General features: G+C 45.3%; 1 protein-coding gene across 6 annotated transcripts in view; it reads left to right on the top strand.

Annotated features, from left to right (window-relative positions):
* The window catches only part of LOC147710549 (uncharacterized), a 493,247-nt gene that overhangs the window by 338,071 nt on the left and 132,977 nt on the right, over positions 1–22,199 (top strand). For all 6 annotated transcript variants that reach the window (XM_086921210.1, XM_086921216.1, XM_086921214.1 and 3 more), the window contains one exon: positions 15,738–15,956. In XM_086921210.1, the coding sequence (XP_086777336.1) occupies positions 15,738–15,956 (219 nt within the window). The remainder of the gene's footprint in view (positions 1–15,737; positions 15,957–22,199) is intronic.

Here is a 22,199-nt window from a genome sequence, read left to right as displayed (position 1 = left end):
GAGGGGCTGAGCTGCTCTGACTCAGTGTTGTGAATGCACATAATAGCTGTCTTTTACTACACAGTTGAAGGGGGGGAGAATTGTCCTTGGTTTATTAAGGCCCACTGTGCCTTTGCTATGTTTCTTGCAAAGACATTCTGGGTTACAACCATATGTGCAATACCAGTCCTAGGCTAGACAGCCTCTTTGGGATGCCAGCGGGAAGCCACACGTTGGCCCTTGAAGTAGCAAGAGTGGCCATATTGCTGTGGAAGCAGCAGCAAGAATAACTGCACCAATGTGGAGACAGCATCTTTGACCTGGTCATTCTGATACCCTAATGGTTGCCTTCTTCACACCAGTTAGCTAATTCCTAATACTCTGCTCAGAGTGCACATACCAATGTAAACTTATGGAGCTGTGTCCATGGGGGCATCCAGTGGCTCGGAAGGCATCCATGATTCCCCCCAAGAAGCCCCCATGCCAACAATGAAAGGATATGTTGCTTCTCATCAAGAAGCAGAGTCTAATATACTGCAACATCCATCCTCTTTATTTAATTTGCATGTTAGTAAAAATGCTATGGAAAGTGTACAGTACTCCTAAAGAACTAGAACGCTAACAATCCATACATACAAAGGAACACAAGTGCAGTGTGCATGGGCGTCTGTTACTAGAATAGGAGATATGAATTTACAGCATTTTCTATGGAGCAATCTGTAAGAAATAAGCGAAACTGGAATTTTAATTCTATTGTATTTTGTTCGTGCATTTTGGACAACTTGGTTAAAAAATACAGGAACTGGGTATGGTGGTTAATTATGTACTTTTGAATGATTCAAATTAAATGGCAAGACATTTCTATCAGCATTTGCCCACTATCCTATCCTAGTAGGTATGGCCTACAAACAACTTTACTTTTGCTAACCGGGAGATAAAAAAAAATCACATAAACGTAGATTGAGCTTTTGGTCAGTCCTTTCCATCCAGTCCTTCACATTTTGGCATCTGCCCACCTCAGTATGCAGTATGATAAAATCAATACGACAATGGAAACCTTTAACACTTTCGAACTAAACAAAAAAGTCAATAAAATCCAAAAAGACATTAAGTACTACAAGGTTGAGAACACCTACCCCTACTTAAACGAAGAGTTTTTCAATACTCCACACAATCCCCCTAGGACACGCAACTAGGGAATTTTCTGCAACCATAAAAAGGATCACCTTTTCGGACTCCTCCAACACCTCAGCCGAAGAATCAGACGCCGGCTCCTCTTCCTCCACCCATAGACCTCAACCTCTCTTACCACCTGGTTTTTTAGCCCGCGGCCGCGGTCAACCACCACCACCGAACCGCCCAGCCAGGAACCGCCAATACCAACCGCAACTCCCAGGCGAACGCCAGACACGGAACCGCTACTACCAATGGGGCCAACCCCAATAACCACCTCCACTGAGACCACAGAGACTGATCTAACCATCCCTATCTTTAACTTGTCCAAACACACTCTGATGATTGAAGAAACCACCCTGCTCTCCAGAGGCCTGACCTTTGTGCCCACGGAACGAACTAATTTCCTCGAACTACAGTCTAACCTTTTGAAGTTCTTCAGGAGGATCCGTCTGAAACATTTCTTTGCAGACAGAGTCGAACCTGTCCACCTTCAAATTTCACCTTTCCGCCCGCCATCAACCTTCCATCCGCCTTCCCACCTGATGCCACCAGAGATTTTGGCTTTTGAATGACTAGTGATGAGAGACGTGTTGGACCTTAAAACCATGCCACGATTCATCCCTTACAACCTTCCCATGACCGAGAAAAATGCTCTCTACTCTCTCAAGAACAACAGCGAAATCATAATCAAACCCGCTGATAAGGGTGGAGGTATCGTCGTCCTGGATATCACCCAATATGACTTGGAGATCAAACGGCAACTCTCCAACGAGGACCACTATCGCCCACTCACCAAGGATCCATTGAACGACGTCAGAACCAAAATACTGCAGGTTACCAACAGGGCAAAGGACCTCGATATCATCACCAAGAAAGAGTATGAATATTTGAACAACCCCTATCCTAGGACCCCTGTCTTGTATTTCCTACCGAAGGTACACAAGGATGCGTCCAACCCCCCGGGATGCCCCATTGTATCCGGATGTGGTTCCATCCTTGAACCTTTGGGTAAATTTATCGATGCAATTATCAAAGATTTTGTCTCATTAATTGGCACCTATATACGGGACACTATGGACCTCATAACCACCATTGAGGACAAGGCCTTCAATATTTCCACACAACTGATAGTATGACATAGAATCCCTCTACACCAATATACCCCATCGCGAGGGCCTACAAGTGATCAATGACCTGCTACTCTCCAGGCCTCAACCAACCAAGTTTCCAACTGATTTCATCATGGACCTACAAAGCATTGCACTACAAAATAACTATTTCCTATACAGAGACATATACTACCTAGAGGTCAAGGGTGTCTCCATGGGCGCTTGTTTCGCCCCTAACTTTGTGATCCTCTTCGTCCATGACCTCGAAATCACTCATCCTCAACCCAGTCAATCCATACCTACAACACATTGATCTATGGCGACGCTATATCGATGATCTTCTCCTCATCTGGCATGGCACCATCAATAATCTATACCCTTTCATTGATTGGCTGAACAACACCCAAGAACACCTGAGGTTCACAAGTGAATGCAAGACTAACTATCTACCCTTTCTTGATGTAATAATTCATGCAGAAGATGGCTCTCTCGGCACAGTACTATATCGCAAGCCGACGGAATGAAATACATTGCTTCAATACTCTAGCCACCACCCTAGAGGCCTACGAGATGGATTGCCATACGGTCAATTTTTGCGCATCCGTCGCAACTGCAAATGGCGCCTGGATTATTTTCGTGAAGCCGACATCCTTATAAACAAGTTGATACATAGAGGCTATCCACGACATCTTGTCACCAGAGCTAAGAAACGCGCTTGGTACAACCACCGCGAACATCTTCTCATCCCTAACAATAAGAAAACACTGACCAGGATCCCATTTGTATCAACCTTCAGTCCTGACAGCAACAAAATAAGCAGTATAATCAAAAAGAATTGGCCCTTGTTACGCTCTCACAAACAGTTCCAAGATCCTCCGTTGTTCTCCTACCAAAGAGGGAATACCATAGCTTGTCATCTTGTTCATGCCATCACGTGGCCGAATAGACAAACACACCATAACAGCCGCTTGGGGTCTGGAACCAGTACTGGGCCATTATAAATGCCAGAGTTGCAGCATGTGTGACCTAACTTCTAACACCAAAGAATTCATCTACAATGGACGAACCCACAAACTGAACAGTCACACTAACTGCAAAACCCCAAATGTGATTTATGCCATCCGTTGCCCCTGTGACCTTTTATACATCGGCCAGACCACCCAAATGGTCAAACAGCGGATAATTCAGCATAAAAGCAGGATAAACTGTCAAGTCCTCTCGGCCCCTTTGGTGACTCATTTCATTGAACACAAACACCGGGACACAGACCTACGGTGGCAGGTTATTGAGCATCTCACACTACCGATTAGAGGAGGCAACATCACCAGCCTACCTAAATGAGCAGAATGTAAATGGATTTCTCTTGCAGATTCTGTTAATCATGGCCTGAACACTTTCGATGAGTGGAATAGTACTGTTGCTTCCTAAACCATTCTACACATCCGTACCATTCCTTTTCTCCTAGGCTCATCATGGCCGTACTTTCCTTAGTCCACCATGGTCTGCTACCACTGAATATGTGAGCCTGTATGCCAGACTGTTTTTATTCACGTCAATATATCCTTGCCAGTCCGACCCTGCTGTACATGTGAGCCCTGATGCAACAATGATTGTTTCTATGTCAATTCAACAATGATTGTTTTTATGCCAATACTATTTTGCCGTCTCTGCCCTTCCTGATCTGTGTGTACCCTTACCACACATCACCCGGGCGGATCCTTGTCTTGACTGCGGCACACATTTTGGTAGTTCCAACAACGTATACATTGTTCATTCATTTTATGCTTGCAATCGTATTTTAAATTGTCACTCTGTTCATCCTTGTCCTTCTCACTAATAGTTTTCATTCGGACTCGGGCAGCCACCATTCCGTCTTCGCTTTCTATGCCCTACCACCGGCTCGGCCCGCCCTCTCCTCACGTCACCCTCCCACCGCGCCCAATCCGTGTCTACTTAGCCCTAGCTGACTCTTCCGGGTTACTGATTGCCTCTTCGTTCAGTCAATTCGTACCCCTGCCCGTGATTTATGTCCAGCTAGCAGCCAGGATTCATTCAGGTATGCGCTTTTACGATAATTTCCCTCCAGTTACTACTGCCTTATTTCGGCATCCGGCGATAACTTACTCTGAGTTCCCCTTATAATTGCAGACGCTGCCTATGATTTATGTCCTGCTAGGAGCCCGGATTCATTCAGGTATGCGCCTTTACGATAATTTCCCTCCAGTTACTACTGCCTTAATTCGGCTTCCGCCGATAATTTACTGTGAGCCCCCTTTTTATTGCAGACGCTGCCTGTTCCTTCACCCTGCCACAGATGCCGCTCCGAGCGTCCTTTAAGGTAACTCCTTAAAGGAACGAGGCGCCCGATTTCGTGGGACACGATGTTGTCTCTTGGTATGGAACCAATGGTTATCGCTTATACTAGTTGTGGGTATTTATAGCCCTGGGGGAAGGCAAAATAAGGTATAATTTCACTACAACATAAACTCTCCGTATTTACATGAAGATCTACTGAATACCAATATTTGTTTGGAATAATTTTTAGGACAATTGTACGTATAAGGAGAATTGCACGTGTAAAGATTTCAAAAAGACCGGTCTAGGACATTGACATTGTTAAGGACTACAATGTATGTATTTAACCTGATACATTCACTTGATGAGTGCACATGTATGTAATAGAATCTTAAAATTAAAAGTATATCAGAAAACAACGTTTGGTCACAATATTAAATTTTATTACACATTACACATTACACAATATAAAAAACAATTTAAAAACATTTGTTCATAAATAAAATCATCACAATGTAAAAAATCAAAGGACCTTTTGATTCTTTGATTTTTTACATTGTGATGATTTTATTTATGAACAAATGTTTTTAAATTGTTTTTTATATTGTGTAATGTGTAATAAAATTTAATATTGTGACCAAACGTTGTTTTCTGATATACTTTTAATTTTAAGATTCTATTACATACATGTGCACTCATCAAGTGAATGTATCAGGTTAAATACATACATTGTAGTCCTTAACAATGTCAATGTCCTAGACCGGTCTTTTTGAAATCTTTACACGTGCAATTCTCCTTATACGTACAATTGTCCTAAAAATTATTCCAAACAAATATTGGTATTCAGTAGATCTTCATGTAAATACGGAGAGTTTATGTTGTAGTGAAATTATACCTTATTTTGCCTTCCCCCAGGGCTATAAATACCCACAACTAGTATAAGCGATAACCATTGGTTCCATACCAAGAGACAACATCGTGTCCCACGAAATCGGGCGCCTCGTTCCTTTAAAGACATTTTCCCCACCGTCCTTTAAAGATGTAGAGTGGGGTCCTCCTTATTGTTTTCATACTTTAAGGTAACTCCTTCATTCTCCCTTGCCCCCCCCCCCTTCGCTCGATAGCCCCACTTCCACGCGATTGGCGTCACACCCGTGTTCACACGGTCTCAGTCTATTCCTTAGATGTGTCACCCCTGACGACGAACTTAGCCCTCCGAGACACGCGTCCTTCATCATTATAAGTAAGTCCTTCCCCTTTCTCTCCGACCGACCTAATGATTGTCCTCAGTCCTCCCCTCGACTAACCATCCTGCTCTTCTCCACCAGCAAGTGCAGAACCCCCCACGTTTCGAGCTCCCTGGGGCTATTTCCCCCTCCACCGAGCCTCATCAGGTATGTCCGACCGCACGCTTATGCATCCTCCATCAGTCTACCCTCCCCCCTGATCCTCAATTGCGACACTACGACCCTCTAGATTAATCACGCGCCATGCAATGCATGTACCTATCACTCCATTCACATGGGTTTACCATCCGGCCCAATCCTCAAGCCATGGGACTATACCCGGCTTGCTCCCCTTGACTGATCATTCTGGCACACGCCGCGCGTCTAGTAGTCACCACACGGCTCACGCTTATGTACAGCGTTTCCATCTCCTCTCCTGTCCCTCACACCAATTCTTTCCCTCCGCAGCACACTACCAACTCGACAACCCTGTCCTGAAGAAGATCCCAATCAACCGTGGATCGAAACGCCGTCGACATCACAGCACAATTGTTTGGCGCACTCTAGCGTTTGGCTCATAACTATGATAACATGTGTTTTGACTGACTGATATGATTACTCACTGAGCCACCATTGTACATATATTGGTCACCTTGCGCCATTCACGCTGTTCACCTTTATCACTTGCGATGTCACTGTTCACTTGTATATATATCACTCCTTCACCAAGTGCCTTCGGGTTGTCACATGATTCTCTCTGTACAGTGCTGTCTTTAACTGTATTTCTATGTGCAACTTCTTCCACAAATTGGTGAAATACAAGCCATGTACTAATCACTTGAGTCTCCTTGTTTCCTTCAAATGTAATGCTGTATGCATGCATACCTAAACTGCCTTAAGATTGTTACCTGTTGGGACATTGTTTTTTCTGCACACCTCTATGCAGCATGGGTCAGTGCACTTCAGCCAGTGGCTCCCCGTGCTGTGAGTGAAAGCACTTTGACTGTTTGCTTGAACATATCTACCTAAAAAGAAATGCACATCAGTGCCAGGTCTTATGCATGAATGCTTTACTAGTCACTACTTATTTTTCCCATCCTTTGTCCTTTTGTGTTTTTTTTCGTCATGCTTGTGTATTTAAACTAGATCTTTTGTACCAGTAGTTCAAAGCACACAGTACCTTCTCTTGGCACCAGTATGAATAATAACCGTGATGTAATTGCTTTCTATATATGTTCAGAACATCTGCATGCTAAGAGGAACCAGTACTATTCTATTAAAGTTATGTGATGCTTCGATTTTTACTTGCAAGTCCATGGCCGCCACATTTAAACAGCAACCTGTATTTTTTTTCTTCATTTTTTTTTTGTGGTATATGCTTCCAACAAAACTAAAATTCACGGGGTCAGCTTAGCGGGGCCTTGACTATTGATTTTACTATTGTTTATTATTACGAGTATCAAAAGACTGTCCTTCTGATTTCTTGCTTCTTAACTCCTAGAATTTAGAACCTGAATGTAGGAACATTTTGGAATTATAAACTACCCATAGTGAGGACAAAGTAACATATAAAGGGGAAGGAGGATGTGTCAAGAGTACATGCGGTCTGATGACCTTCTAAAATTGACCTTCTAATATTGTAAGATCAGGATAGCGTTTGTTTACTAATCCAACGCAGAGAAGGCGTACATGGGCCCTTACCTATATTGATCAATTTTACTATTTTTTGTCTTTTATTGTTCAATTTTAGTATTTTTAGTGAAAGGTTTCAAATATTTGTGAGACTTTAGGCTGTAAAATGTAATGCTTTTGGGTTGAGAACATTTTAATGTTTATATAGTTGAAATTAGATAAACTGCAAGTAGTGGTGGTGGAAGTATACAACCATGAATTGTTTTAGTTTACTAAAATTGTCTTTTCTTATCTTTGCTCTATTTTGTATGAATGAGATGTGTGTAATATTTCTATAATAATATATTTCTTGGAAACAAAGTATTTCTAATTCTGATTCTGCATGCGCAATAACTACTGTGATTGTAAAGTGACGCCCTCCCAGAAGAATATGCAATGTTACATGGCATGTATTATGTTGTAATGACAGTCGAAATATTGAGGAGATTAAATTTGATTTCTTAGCAGCTTAAACCCACGAACAGCAGAGGACAGGAGCAGACGCAGCCGCCGGTAACAGCGCTCAACTCCCCGCATTCTAATTCCAAACAACATCCCAGAACATAACATATTTAAAAGAAAATAGAAACCCTTACCGCGTTGTTCTTGAGCGGAACTCGAGCCTAGTTCCAGCTAGCACGAGACACAACAGCATGCACCGCAATGCATGCAACTACAACGCGGTTGTTACAACAACCGCGTTGTAACAACACAAACCATTACATCGCAAGTCGTTTCTACGACTTGCTGTAGGGGCCACGCTGGACTTGGGAATAGTATAATTTACTATTCCAACTCCTGCGTGTGCAACAGTAGGGAAGGTGTTGGAATAGTAAACTATACTATTCCTCAGTTTAGCGGGCCCCCTACAGCAAGTTATAGAAACGACTTGCGATGTAATGGCTTGCGTTGTAACAACCCGGTCGTTTTAACGACTGCGTTGTAATCGCATGCGTTGTAGCGCATGCGATGTAAACGCTGTTTCCCCTCTCAGAATCGAGACGTCACTAGCATCATCAACTGAATGCTAACTAATTAAAAAGCTTTGAATGCAGCAGGTAAGATCTATGGTCTACAGTCTGTATTCAGTCGAAGTGTGGTGTAGGTATAAGAATCAGAATTGGGACAGTTGTGGTGCATTCTTGCGTTCGAGGGGTGAGTGTGGCACATCGATGCTGATGGTAGCACATGAAAATATAGACTGAGCAAAATGTTTGGAGAAACGTCTACTGCCATAATACCTACTATTCATGAATACCACTGTACACAAACCTTCACATGTATTAGTCGGTGAACCACTGGGAAGCACATATCTCCATATATGATGCATCTGCAGTCAAGATCGGACATAATTAGGTCTGCCATAGGTGGCAAATTATTCTGGCTGAATTGATGAATTTAAAACTGGTTGCATTTTGTGAATGGTGATCTTTTTAACAGTTGATAACTTTATTTTGACCAACTCGGACCATAAAAGTACATCATTACAGTCAATAAAACAGCAATGAGAAAGACAAAAAAATGGATAGCGGTAAACAGTACAATCATATATCTACATATGTTGCAGTTTAAAATATTGGCTAACCATTATACTAAAATCAAGTAAAAAACAATTCTAAAATGTATTTAAAACTGATGATTGTTAGTGTAAAGTAGATTAAAAAAAAATTGAGAAGTAGTGCAAATGTCCCCATTGTGTAAACCTGGACGAATTTGTTAAAGAAGGGCATGCATAAATCTCTCTGTACAGTCACTTCAAGAAGCCCCTGCACTTATGCCACATACCATTCAGGAAGCGTGAAAGAGTAAAAACGATAGGGGGATGGGTATTGTGTTTTAATATCTTATAGGCCTCTTGACAATGCCTAAACCATAGGTTTTTTCATATTGGGGCTATCCATCGTTTACGTGGTACGGTGTATGCAGGTCAGAGAAAAAGGACATGAATTTCAGACTCTACCCTATATTGACTCGCCGGGCATTCTTCCTTATTTTCTTTATCCCATTTGCTGGTAAGCGTCGTTAGTGAAAGGGTCTCCATTCTAAATTGGATACAGAGTTTCCTAGCCAAAGGGGAATAGATCACATCAAGGAACTGTTCTTTTCTATATTCAGCCTTTACTTGTAGAAACTCTGTCAGGCGACCACCAGTGGCCCTTTCTTGGAGAGTTATCAGATTATGGTGCCTGATAAGCTGCACAAGATCTACCCTGGCTATTTGGTGGCAAGCCAGCTCAGGCGTTTTCCACAGATCCTGTCTACCTATCTTGGTACAGAGATTCCTTATGTGGTTAAGCCATGGTATTTTCTTATTAGTTAGGCTAGATTGGACCTCCCTAAGTTCAGCTCTGTAGTAAGACCGCTCTGGTGTCACCCAAAGCCGACGCCAGAATGTGCTAGGCCTTATGGCGATCTCTTCATCAATGGGTTACAAACCCAAATCCATACGGAGGGGGACAAAGGGGGTGCTACGAGGGAGGCCCACTAATTGCCTCATGGAACTATATTCTCTTTTCATGAGGTTAGAGGGCCTACAGTTCCCCCACAGTTCAGCCCCATATAAGGTAGCCCCCCTGGCTTGAGTTTTGTATATTTCAGTAACAGGGGCAGCTGGCTTGAACGTAGCTGTTCCATGTATTTTCATGATTCCCCCCCCCCCCCCCCCCCACCCCCCCCCCCCAGTGTCTGTGTTAACTTCAGACTTGCCTTGGTCAGTTGGGTTTCCCACTCGAGAGGTTCTGATAGTGTAATACCCAGGTACTCAAATGTCCTCACTCTCTCCAGCGGTGTACCCTCTAGCGAGGGATTTGGGCGGGTAGTTTTAGGGGGATTGAAGATCATAAATTTGGTCTTGGTTAAATTGATCTCCATGCCCCTCAAGTTGCAAAATTCTGCAAACCCATCCAAAGTGTGTTGTATGCCTGTTGATGTTTTGGACAGCAACAAAGTGTCATCCGCAAACATCAACGCAGGCCCCTCCCCGTGGCTAGCCTTGTTGCATCGCTATCTTTGACAGTAATTAGATGTCCATTGAGCCCGTTGATGTAAAAACAGAATATGGTAGGGGCAAGCACGCACCCCTGTCGTACCCCCTTTTTGACAGGGAAACGTGCAGAGAGTTCCCCATATTTTCCACATCTTACTTGGGCATAGGTCCCCAAGTGTAGCCTCACTATCGCATCAAGGAGGTAAGGTGGAATCCCAAGGTCGTATAATACTTTCCACAGTTTTTCCCTGGGCACTAAGTCAAAGGCAGACTTCAGGTCGACGAATATGAGATAGAGGCTGCCACCCTCTACACTCACCGTCTTCCAGTAAAGCAGCTGAAGTCTAAATATCTGGTCGACGGTTGATATACTCAACCTGATGCCTGCCTGAAAAGGACTTAGTATCTCCATCTCCTCAATCCAACCCTGTATTTTATCCAGAATAACCCGTCCCATAAGTTTTTGGGTAGTATCTATTAGGCTCATAGGCTTATAATTCGAGGGTTGGAGCGGGCAACCTTTTTTGTGTATGGGGACTATCTCAGCCCCACGCCAGGTGTCCGGGGGATCCATGCCCTTCAAGATGGCATTAAACAGGGCACACAAATACGGGGCCCACATTTTCGGTTCAGTCCGAAAGAGATTCCCTGGTAACTTGTCTAGGCCCGGCGCTTTGTTAGGTTGTCATTTAGCGATGGCACTTTCTACTTCACCCAGGGTAATCTCCCACGCACCTTCCAATCGATACTCATGGAAGGGCTTCAGAGAGACAATTGGAGCACCCACTTCACTCTTGTCAGCGTATAGTGCCTCAAACTGTGCTTTCCAGACTTCGGGCGCTATGTTAGGATCTAGAGCAGGTGGCCCTCCCCTATCCCCAGAACTTATTATTGCCCAAAATGCTTTTAGATCTTTATCATTCTAGGGCAATCCTATTGGCTTCCCACTTCTCCGCTTCCCAATTTGCATTAAACCAAGGATACTAGGAGTCATTATTTTCCCTTGGCTTTCCCACCGGGTAAAATACATCTAGCAATTTTGCCGTTAGCTGCTCATGGATTTTTAGGGGCCTGTCTTGGATCCCTCTTTGGAGGTCTCCTCCTCCTACCACCCCCACTTCAATTAATAATGGTAATGCCTGCTGATATATATTAGCCAGTTTAGGTAGGTATTTGTAAATATGGCACCATTTCACTCTCCGCCTACTGTTGGACAATGTTAGTGCATTTTGCTCTCTATTAGGCGCTGGTAGGGGGTTAGACAGACCCATACTCCCTGATTTTAAGGGCATTACTAAAGCATTATGGTTGCTATCTTGCCTCTGCACTACGTAGAAGTCGAGGACCATATTCCACGTTCTAGTTTCAACCAGGATGTAATCAAGCAGCGAGTTCTGCCCCTCTCTATTAAACGTGAGTTGGCCAGGTCTATCAGAGTTGGTCCTCCCATTGCATGCCCTCAATGAGAGTGCCAGGGTAAGGGAGTTAAGTTGCAAGATCAGTGGCATCCAAGCTTTAACTGGAGGAATCTGTGGATCCGGTATCGACCAATACTGATCCTCCTCATCGGGCTCATCTAGAGTTGAATCAATAAGAGGCTCGAACTGGCAATTAAAATCTCCTCCTATAATCAGTAGGACTTCTGGGTCCAAAGTTGGTATAAGCTGGCCCAAATCCTCTATAGCACTTTATTCTTTCCCATTATGCACAGGTCTGGAATAAACATTAATTAGGGCTATTTGCACCCTTGAGGCAAGTGTTAGGAGAACACTTTGCACGTCGTCGGTATTAGATGGAATCTGCTCGGCTTGAACGCCAAGGTGTGTGCCCACCCAAATGGTTAAACCACCTGATGGTCTCCCCCTCCCCTTCATAATGGCCAAGATGTAAAAGGAAGCAAAACCTACTCTCTGGTATTCTTCCTGGGCCCACGTCTCCTGGAATAAGCAGACATCATACCTGTCTACAAAACATCACCGGGCAGGGCAAACTGTTCTTAATTCCAGCCAGATTCCACGACAGTATTCAAATACTATCTCCCTGTATTCTGGCTCTCCGCTGTACCTCACTGCCCCTATTACCCAGGCCCACGTATCGTCTGGATGCATTCCAAAGGGATTGCCATCTTCCCCACCAAATTCTCCAGTGGAGTCCCTGTGAGCTGCTAAAGATAATGCATCCAGGACACCACCTTCCTGTGTAGTCATAAATGGTGAACCAGAAGATGGAGTACCCTGTGCACAACTCCTCCGACTGAAGGGGGCCCACACAAATCCACTTTTGCCCTCTGTGTCTGGCACAGGATTTTTGAGTTTTCCCTATCCTGGTGCGCTCCTCCCAGGCAGTCCACCTCCTCCAGACATTCATAACTATTGTTCACCCTGATGTTGAATTGGGGGTACCTACTATATAGGTCCCATCTTCTCTCCTTTACGATCTCAGGGCCTGTTTTTTGCAATATCGGAGCTACACTATCAGTTAGTATTTTGTGTTGTTGAGGATAGAAGTAATCTAGGGATCGAAGACTAATACCCGTTGGGGCATTCTGCTGGTTAGTTGGAGTGTGGAGTATATTTCTAACAGAATTAGAACTTTTAAAGTTGATGATAATGCACTCCCCTGCTTCTAGTTTCCTGCGTGTTCCCACCCACCCTACTCTTCGCACCATAATTATTTCTCCTGCTCTGGCATGCTCAAAGTGTTTATATCTTGCAAGCCAAAACAGGCATTTGTTTCTAAGTTCGAGTGGGGTCTCTTTCACGTTGGGTGCAATTGGTGGAGTTCCTGTCAATATGACAACATATGGGGCATATGGGGGTGATTTATGTGGGGTAAATTAGATTCACCAGAAGTAGTCCCAGCAACTTGATGAGCCTGCTCTGACTGCCCCCTCTTGTTGTTGTCAGTGCTTATTGCTGGGAGGTTGGAACGAGTGCTGCATCTTGCAACGTGGGTGCTACACTCTATTCTCTGGACCTCACTGGGGTTGTCATTATTCTTCACCTGTCTATTTCTTCCTGCCCCACCGTCAGATATGATAGATGGGCCCTCCATATTACGTTCTCCCCCTGCTGCGTGTATTAATGGTAGAGTGACCCATCACTGCCACTTCCCATCCCTCCCCTTGTATTCTTTGCGGTAGAGTTAGGCTGTGCCGGGGGCCCCCCCCCCCCTCCCTTTGCCATCACTTTCTCAAGTTTATCTAATCTAGTGATTAGAGGGGCTAGTCCAGTTCTAAGTGTGTCCCTCACTTTGTCATGTAAAGCGACCATTAGGTTGCGTGCCCATGGTGGATAAAGAGTATCTCCACTGGCGGGTTGGTGTATAACCTCTTCAGGATCGTGCCCTGTGCTATCATCCTCCATAACCACATTCTCACCACAGGGTGTTTTTTCCTGGGGCCAGTCTCAGCGATGGACTTGCGTTTACCATTCTTGGGGCAGTTCTGCCTGATCTTCCCTTTCGCAAGACTTTTTTGGGGAAAGTATCCTGGGTGGTCGTCTTGATTTGTAAAACCTCGGACTGTTGTGGGGTAACTACTGGTTTGAGTGGATCCGGTGTTTGTATGAATATATCCGGAGTGAGTGACCACCTTCGCTCTGTTAATTCTATTTCTGAATTGACCACCCCAATCGCCCTCTGTAACATTTTGTCTATTGATGTTTGTGGCAATGGAGGAACAGGACCAGTTTGGTTTCTGATTGGGCCCACCCTTTTCCCTATTTTTCCACTCCGTAACTCTTAATTCGTAAAACCAGTTTAACCCAGAAGGTAGATAGAAGAATTGCACTACCCAATGTAACTTATAACTTTTTCCCCCCTGCTACCCGCGATACAGCAGGCCACAGTTTTTAGCGTGACGCCCCGCAGTCCAGAATTTTGTTTTATGGCCAAAATTTTAGTGTCACATAGCTAATAAAGTGTTAGGCCCTTTTGACCTTATAACACTGCGTTGGGCCCACTAGTTGCTGTCACTGAGTCTATAACTCCAAGTCTATTTGGGGGGTGGGGGGGCAGGAGGCTTAACCGCACGTTGGTGTCGACTGGCCAGGGGGGTGTCCCAGCCCAGCCTCTGACGGGCGCGGATGGGCCCGCCCTTGGCCTGGGCTTTACCCGGGCAGCGCCCGGGCCCGGCGCTGCAGGAGCCTACGAGCGTTTTTGAAGCGCCTCCTGGCGCTTTCGCTATGACATGGTGGTAGGCGTCAGTGAGGGACTGTGGGAGGTGTAGTCCCCTATCGATGGAATGGCGGCACAGCGTTGTGGAGGATTGCTCGTTGCAGTCCCCCCGGGACTGTTCTCTCAGGCAGGCAGGACAGTTGGCAAAAGGAGCTTCACGGGGTGATCTTTGACTATGATAGATTTGGCAGAAGATGTTTTTCCTGTCTTATTTATAAGGTTATATATTACATTGAGTCTCTGCTGCAAGGTCGATCGGAGTAGTTGTCATGAATACCATGGGGTCTGGGGAGCATCCTGCTCTCAAAAGGATTGTAGCTCAGATCTCCCATAACTCTGTGTTAATCGCGATTCCCTCTCTGATGAAGACCTTAACAGATGTTAATGCCCCACAAAGGAATCAAATGCTTCGTTAGGGGAAAAAACAACCCCTTTACAATGAGACTATGGCTTGCTCTGTGCAGTCTGCATGTCTGGCAGTGCTCAGGAAGACTACGCATCCTGCCTCTTGAAGAACTGAAGGACAAAACTCTCTAATGTCACTTCAGTTCCAAGGCTGCCAGCTTGCATTGCACGTTCAAGCTGGCTTGTCTCTCTGCCTCAGACTGAGAAGCCGAAATCCCTGGTCCTTTGTTTATTTTGTATGTTTACATGTAGTTCTTTTCTTCTTAATAGATTGCATACTATGCTGACGGTAACTGAATATAGTGTGTATGCATAACTACAAATTCAAGAGCGTGAGCCGGGTTCACCAGGTGCTTATACCTGGGAGGCAGCCCTTGGGGAGGGGGTCCTCTGGGGAGGGGGTCCCCTGCCCACCGTCGCCATGGTGACCATTGTCTGATGCTTGAGGCAGGCAGGGAGGCAGGCCAGATCTGGTACTTTAATTGCTGTATATTTTTAAACTAAGATCCCAGCTGGGACATGAGATCTCACGGATCCGAGGATCATGGCGAAGGGTGAATAGAAACTACTCTGTCTGATTCTGTGAGATGTTTGGAGCGAGGCGTGCGCGCGATCCCTGTTTTGCTTCCGGGTGGTCCATGATGTGCGTGTATTCTTAACCTCCCCCTTCTCCACTGACTCTCAACTAACACTGCCTGTGTTTTTTTCCTGCAGGAGGGGACGTGGCCCAGTTCGAGCGGGACTTCCTTGATGCTCACAATGCATACAGGAGTCGGCACAACGTGCCCCCTCTACAACTTAGCCGGGACCTGTGCCGCTCAGCCCAGGCGTGGGCCGACAAACTGCTGTCCATCCGCACCCTGGAGCACAGCGGGGGCGACCATGGCGAGAACCTCTTCTACAAGTTCAGCTCCAGCGCTCGCGAGATTCCAGGTAAGGAGACTTTTCCCTGTGTGTTGTGTGACTAGTACATTCGAAGCAGGGACTGCAATCGAGCAGGACACCAAGGGCTTCCTGTAATGCCACAGGTGCATGCTGGCCCTGCCCTGTGCTCCCACATGTGTTCCACACAACAGTACCACACATCTGCCACAGATGTTTAGAGCTGTGTGTCGACTTTATACCATAGTGGCACTTCCTTTTCTGGAGCTCGGGTTTTGTGATTTACAAATTTAAAAACGTTCTGAATTTTAATATGATGTTTACATTTTTTTCCTTATTTTTCTCACGTTTCTTTATTATGTTTGACACTGGGTTTTTTTTTTTTTAGAAGGGCGATTATAAACATCTGTGAACAAACCCAAGAAGGTACTGCCAGACACATTTCTTAAATGAGTAACAATATATTGAATCGTGTATCCTCACCTACACTTTAATACAACAGTGACATTTCCCCCAGGTATTTATTGATCGTGAAGTGGGCATCCCTCCGTAAGGGCTCCGAGGGCATGGGACCTCTGATGAAAGTCACTGCGTTCGCGCATTGCATGTTGGGGGTTCGTCATTTTGTCTCTTAGGTTGGAATGAGTGGCTCACTGATATTCAGTCCACCTTTTCATCTCAAACTTTCATTTTTCTTCGCACACTTTTCCAACTTAGCCTGCCACTTTGCTTCACCTGAGAGCAATGGAGGCTCGAGGAATCGAAAGATGTTGAAGATGTAGTGTGATTGGTGGGGCCCTTGGCTAGCGCAGCACGAGGAGAGCCGCCCGGATGTATATTCATTCATGTATTTTCATGGTTTAAGTCAAGACCCTGCACTGGTTCGTTGACAGAGTTTAGCCTTGTATTGAGGTCGGTGGGAGGACAGGTTGGAAAATCCTGCACCAAACTGGTGTATGTGTGGCAAAAGGCAGACAGAGGCATGCTTATGTTAAAGTAAATGTGAATGTGCACTGTACCCAGAAGTGGGGGACAGAAGGGACTCGAGTTAAAAATTGCGGTGTGGGATTGAACAACTAGGGCACACTGATGGTTAAGTAGGGGTCCTTGGGTGCTGCAGCCCAGACCAGAGTTGTGGATGGGGGAAGCGACCTAGTATTTATTTCTATGGAAGCAAGCGTATCCACATATTCCAGATTGTGTCAAAATGTGTGGGTGAGGCAGTATGGTGTTGCCTTTAAGTTTATACTTTATGAGATCATATTCCTTGGATATATCTGAACACCTGCATTTGTATGCTTTGGTCAGAGGACAGCAAAGCATATTGTGCTGTTCTGTTGCTTTAAAGCTAGGGTGGGCAAATGGCTGATATCCACCTTTGCTACGAGTTTGAAAGATTCAACATTTTACGTGTGTACTTTCTCATGTTTTTAGGTTTTATCAGTGTTTGAGGGTAATGGCTGTCTGTGCCTAGGCGTCAATATCAAATAATCCTACTGAGATTCTACTGTCTGCTAGAAACTTGATTGATGGCAGTGTGGCATCTGGTGATGGAGATTTATATTGTTGTGTGGTAGGTACAACCACTGCCAGGTGCGAAGGACCAACTAAGTGCATAATAGAGGTCAGGATGGCCTGTACCCACACTCATCAGCTGGACTCGGTGACTCACTAGGCATATTATGGTGCTCCTGGTGTTCATGTTCATTGTGCTCAGTTATCACCAGAGACCTTCACACGCTAAAGTCTGATTACATCTATCAGCGAGGATATCGCTTCTCACCAAGTGACCATCAAACTTCGGAGCTAGCTTCCTTCACCTAGATGTGCAGGCCATATCTCTTCACCTATGCAAAATGGCAAACTAGGACTTCACTTGTTATTCTCCTACGCCCCGTGCCCCTCTTCCTCTGGGTACTGCCACATAACAGGGTCTAAATTATTGAGCAAGATTTTCGGTGGCATTTGTCTGACCATCTACTGTGTACAGCCCCTTTCCAGATCTATCATTGCCATTACTATGGGCTATTTACTTAACAGTGGTGTCTCCAATGCCTCTTTCCTTAACCTTTTGCCCATAAAATATTCTCACTACAGCCAATATTCCTCCGTACCTCCCTCATGTCCTAACTGAAGCAGTATGAATCTGGGTTGAACCACTTTCTTGATGCTGCCCTGGCATTTACATCTGTAGTTGGCTGGCTTGGTATATGGTGCACACTTATTTAACTGACACACCTTGCACTAGTCCAGACAACCAACCCATATGGTGATTTCAGTAATTTGGATAGAGAAGGGTAGGTGGCGGGATTGAAGAGGGAAAGAGGTTTGTATTTATATAGCGCTTGCTACCCCTAATGGGATTTTGAAGTGCTTTTTTGGCGAGTAGCACGCTACTCTGGAACCCATAAGGATTTGTGTTGAATTAGTATGGTGAAACATGAAAGTAATTTAAGTGGTGGATATCTTAGTATTTGGATTGAGAAGGGTTGGGGAGGAGTACAAAAGAGAAAGGTTTGCATTTATATAGCGCTTGTAACTCTGAAGGGGTGTTGAAACGCTTAATTGGCGAGTAGCACGCTACTCTGAAACCCATAAAGGATTAGTGGTGAATTAGTATAGTGGAATACGGAATTTGAGAAGTGAACATATTAGTCTGTTATTTTGATTGAAAAGGATAGTGGAGGGGTAGACGAGTGAAGGATTTTTTGTTTTGGAGGTCATAGCAGTAAAAGGAGGCTTTTGGGTGAGTAAAAAGGGGTTTTGGAGGGGAAGAGTCGGAGGGAAGAGTTTAGAAAGGTATGTTTAGTGGAATCGGTATAGTAAAAAGAGGTGTCAGATGATGCAAGGAGTTGTAGAGTAGGGGGGAGTCTAGAAAGGGTTATTTTAGGGATCGTAGTAGTGGTATGGGCTTTGGGATAAATGGGAGAGTGGATGTAGAGGATATATTGATAGAGATAGAGATATAGATCCATAAGTACACTGAAAGTATATAGATGCATAAAGGCGGTAAGTATATATAAATAAAATATTTTGATACAGGTACAGGATGAGAATTAGGGTAGTCATGGGTAGGGTGGACATGCCTTTTTTAGGAGAAAATGAACAAACACACAGATCCAAGTACATGAAAGGTACATAGATGCACAATGGAAACAAGTACATGTAGACCAAAGTTGATTTTTTTTCCCCAACACAATTATTCTACAAGTTTATGCAAAGCAATACACAAAGATAGGTACATATCTATAGTGAAAATAACTGCTTATATACAGAAGGATATGCTGTAAATTTCTGTTTGCGTATACTGCTTATGTGGGGAAGAGTAGTTTTCTGAAGATAAGGTGGTTGTCGGTGGATCTTATGTTGGGAGGAAAAGAGTTCCATATGTTGGCTGCTTGAACAGAGAAGGATGTGCCACCCATGCTTTTTTTCTTGTATCTTGGGATTTTGAGGCTAGATGCCCCTCTAGAGCAGAGGTTCCTTTGTTGAGTGTGTTTGGTGATTTTATTACTTGTTAAGAACAGACCCATTCCATGTATTGCTTTGTGGGTGATACAAAGTAGTTAGGTACCCAGCAACCCCACGGAGCCTGTGTGCAGAGTGGGAACACAGCTGTGTGCCCAATGGCAGACAATGGATAAGTTGCAGTTGCAGTCTTGTAGAAAGACCCTTCCTGGAGGACCCCGAAGAAACCCCTTGGGCGATAGAAGGTTGGACATCCACCCCACCCGTAAATGCCCCAGGAACCAGGTTACCTGCACCAAGAAAGCTGGGTGCATAGGGGTGAAGTGACATTAGAACCTCACATAAACGACAATGTGAGACTTTGAAGAAGATGCCTCTGGAGAAGACTGTGAAGGAGTCCAGTGGAATCCAGGGTAGATTCTCGAAGTGAAGAACCTGCAAGCAGAGGGGACAGGGTCTATGTCACTCAGTGGTCACCAGAAGGCACAGAGACACAATGCCCACCAATATTGAGAGGTTCAGAAGAGACAGTGCTGACCTTGTCGCTACAGCTGTGAGGAACCGGCAGTGCTGAGGAAGACCAGGAGCTGTGCACGAGCTGTCCCATGTCAGATGTCGGTGTCTTGGTGGTCAGTGTCTGGCAGGAGCACCAACAAGCCTTGGTAACTGCAACTGGCTGGGTGAATGAAAAGGAGCAAACATTGGGACCAGCAAGGTCCAAGGGATTCACCAAGAACAGGAGAGTAGAAGCAGGTGCCAAGCAAGAAGGGGAGCCCACTAAACAAGGGAAGATCCTCAGGGGGACTCGCAGGCTGAAGGCACAGGAGTCGCAAGAGCACCTCAAATAGCTCACCAAAGTCAGAGACCCACGATGCAGGAGATACAAGGAGGACTCTGTTTGTCAGGAAGTGATGTGCTGGAAGCTGGAGCTTCTTGTAGCCCAAAGATCTCTGGAGTGCAGAGCCAACTAACCAGGCCAACTGCAAGTTGATGCATTGCACAGGGGTTTGGTCCCAGCAGCACCTACGAGGGACAGTATCCTCCAAATTGCAAAGAAGACTGTTCTGGCCTCTCGGGAGCCACAAAATACCCACCTGTGTTGCTGAGCCTCGGTATGTCCATGGGATGTCAGGAGCAGCAGACTGGTCAGCTTTGTTGTCTTGCCTGCAGATGCAGGTGAGGGACTCCTTCACTCCAAGGAAGTTTTCTTTGGGTGTCCTTTTCAGGGCTGGACTGTCCGTAGCGGGCACAGGGAAATCCCCTGGTGCACCGCACGGGTGCGGTGCCGGTTTTGCTGCATAAAATTCGGCCCTGTAGCAAAATCGGCCGAAAACCGGCCCTGACAAAGCGCTCTGCCGAGGGAGGGATGGGGAGGGATGGGGGGGGGGTTAATCGGTAGCCGCCCAGCACTTTGCCAGGGCCGGTTTTGGTTTTTGGTTCCCTGTCCGCCCCTGGTCCTTTTTGACCAGAGCTCCTTTGGAGAACCTGGAGAAAGCACAGACTCAGAAGACGCAAAGAAGATTTGAAGAACAGTGAGACCAGGATCAGAAGGAGTCTTACTTGAAGAAGTCTCGGTTCCAATCGAAGTCCAACAAAGTTTAAGTGTCCAGACGATTGAAGAGTGACTTAGTTTCAGGATTGAGACAGGTCCCATGACAAACCTGAGGACCCGCCCACAGGGGAGTCCTTAAGTACCCTAAGGAAAGGGTTGGGACGACACAGGGGTCCCTCCCAGAGGAAGCACTGGCAGAGGGGAGGATACTCCCCTGTCCTTTGTCCAGTTTTGTGCTAGAGTGGTAGCCAAAACTGTAGTATGCAAGGAGGGCACCAAATGTGCTCTTCAAAGCAGTCTGGGGGAACTGGCCACTAAGTGCTGCCTGGGAGTTGGTCACACCTCCCTGTGACAGGAAACCTATTGTTCTACCTTTTCCTGCTCGAGCTCCACTCAGCAGCAGGAGTGCATAATCATGTCTGTGGTGAGCAGCAACACTAGCTCACTGGCTCACTGGCAGATGCTGAAATGCTGTTACCGGGTGTACAGAGAGGTCCTCTAAGGAGCCCCCCAGTAGATGGATCCTACTTCCAGCATCAGAATCCGTGTTGGCGTATGACTTCAACATGTTTGATACAAAACATGACCGGGTTCAGTACAACCATTAAATATTTAGACATCACATAATAACTGATGTGCACTATATGTCTTAAAATGGCTGACCGCACTTACGAAGCCTGGAGAATTAACTTTGCGGTTTGTAGGGGTATCCTGCCTATGCAGGGTCACCCTGAAATTTGTAACCATGCACCTGCCATCAGGACTGAAGAACCTGCTATAGGGGTGACTTATAGGTTTTAAGTGCAATGACCTCAGACTTAAGGAAATTATATGTATTGTAAGTGATGCTAGCACCAACTCACACGGGCTGCAATGGTAGGCGTTTAGTCACATTTTAAGTAGACTCCCATGGGTGGCATAATATATGCTGCAGCCCAAAGGAGACCTCTGGTGTTCCTATGCTCTGGGTACCCTAGTGCCATATACTAGGGCCTTATAAGGGTAAACCAGTAGCCACTTTGGATATACCAAAGTACACTTCATGTCAATTATGGGGAGAAAGCACAGATGCTGGGGTTCTGATTAGAGGAATCCCAGCAAACTACGTCAAAACCACACAGATTCCAGGTAAAAAGTGGGGTTGACCATGAAAACAGATCCTACTTTGCTACAGCATCCACATCTCTGCATCACTGAAGCACTCTGAAAGCATCAATAGAGTGATATTGCATTTCAAATCTAATGTACTCATGATCACATAGATCACTTTTAAC

The sequence above is a fragment of the Lissotriton vulgaris genome, chromosome 5, assembly GCF_964263255.1.
Source record: "Lissotriton vulgaris chromosome 5, aLisVul1.2, whole genome shotgun sequence".
Taxonomy (NCBI): Eukaryota; Metazoa; Chordata; class Amphibia; order Caudata; family Salamandridae; genus Lissotriton; species Lissotriton vulgaris.
This window is presented reverse-complemented; position numbering and strand designations above follow the sequence as displayed.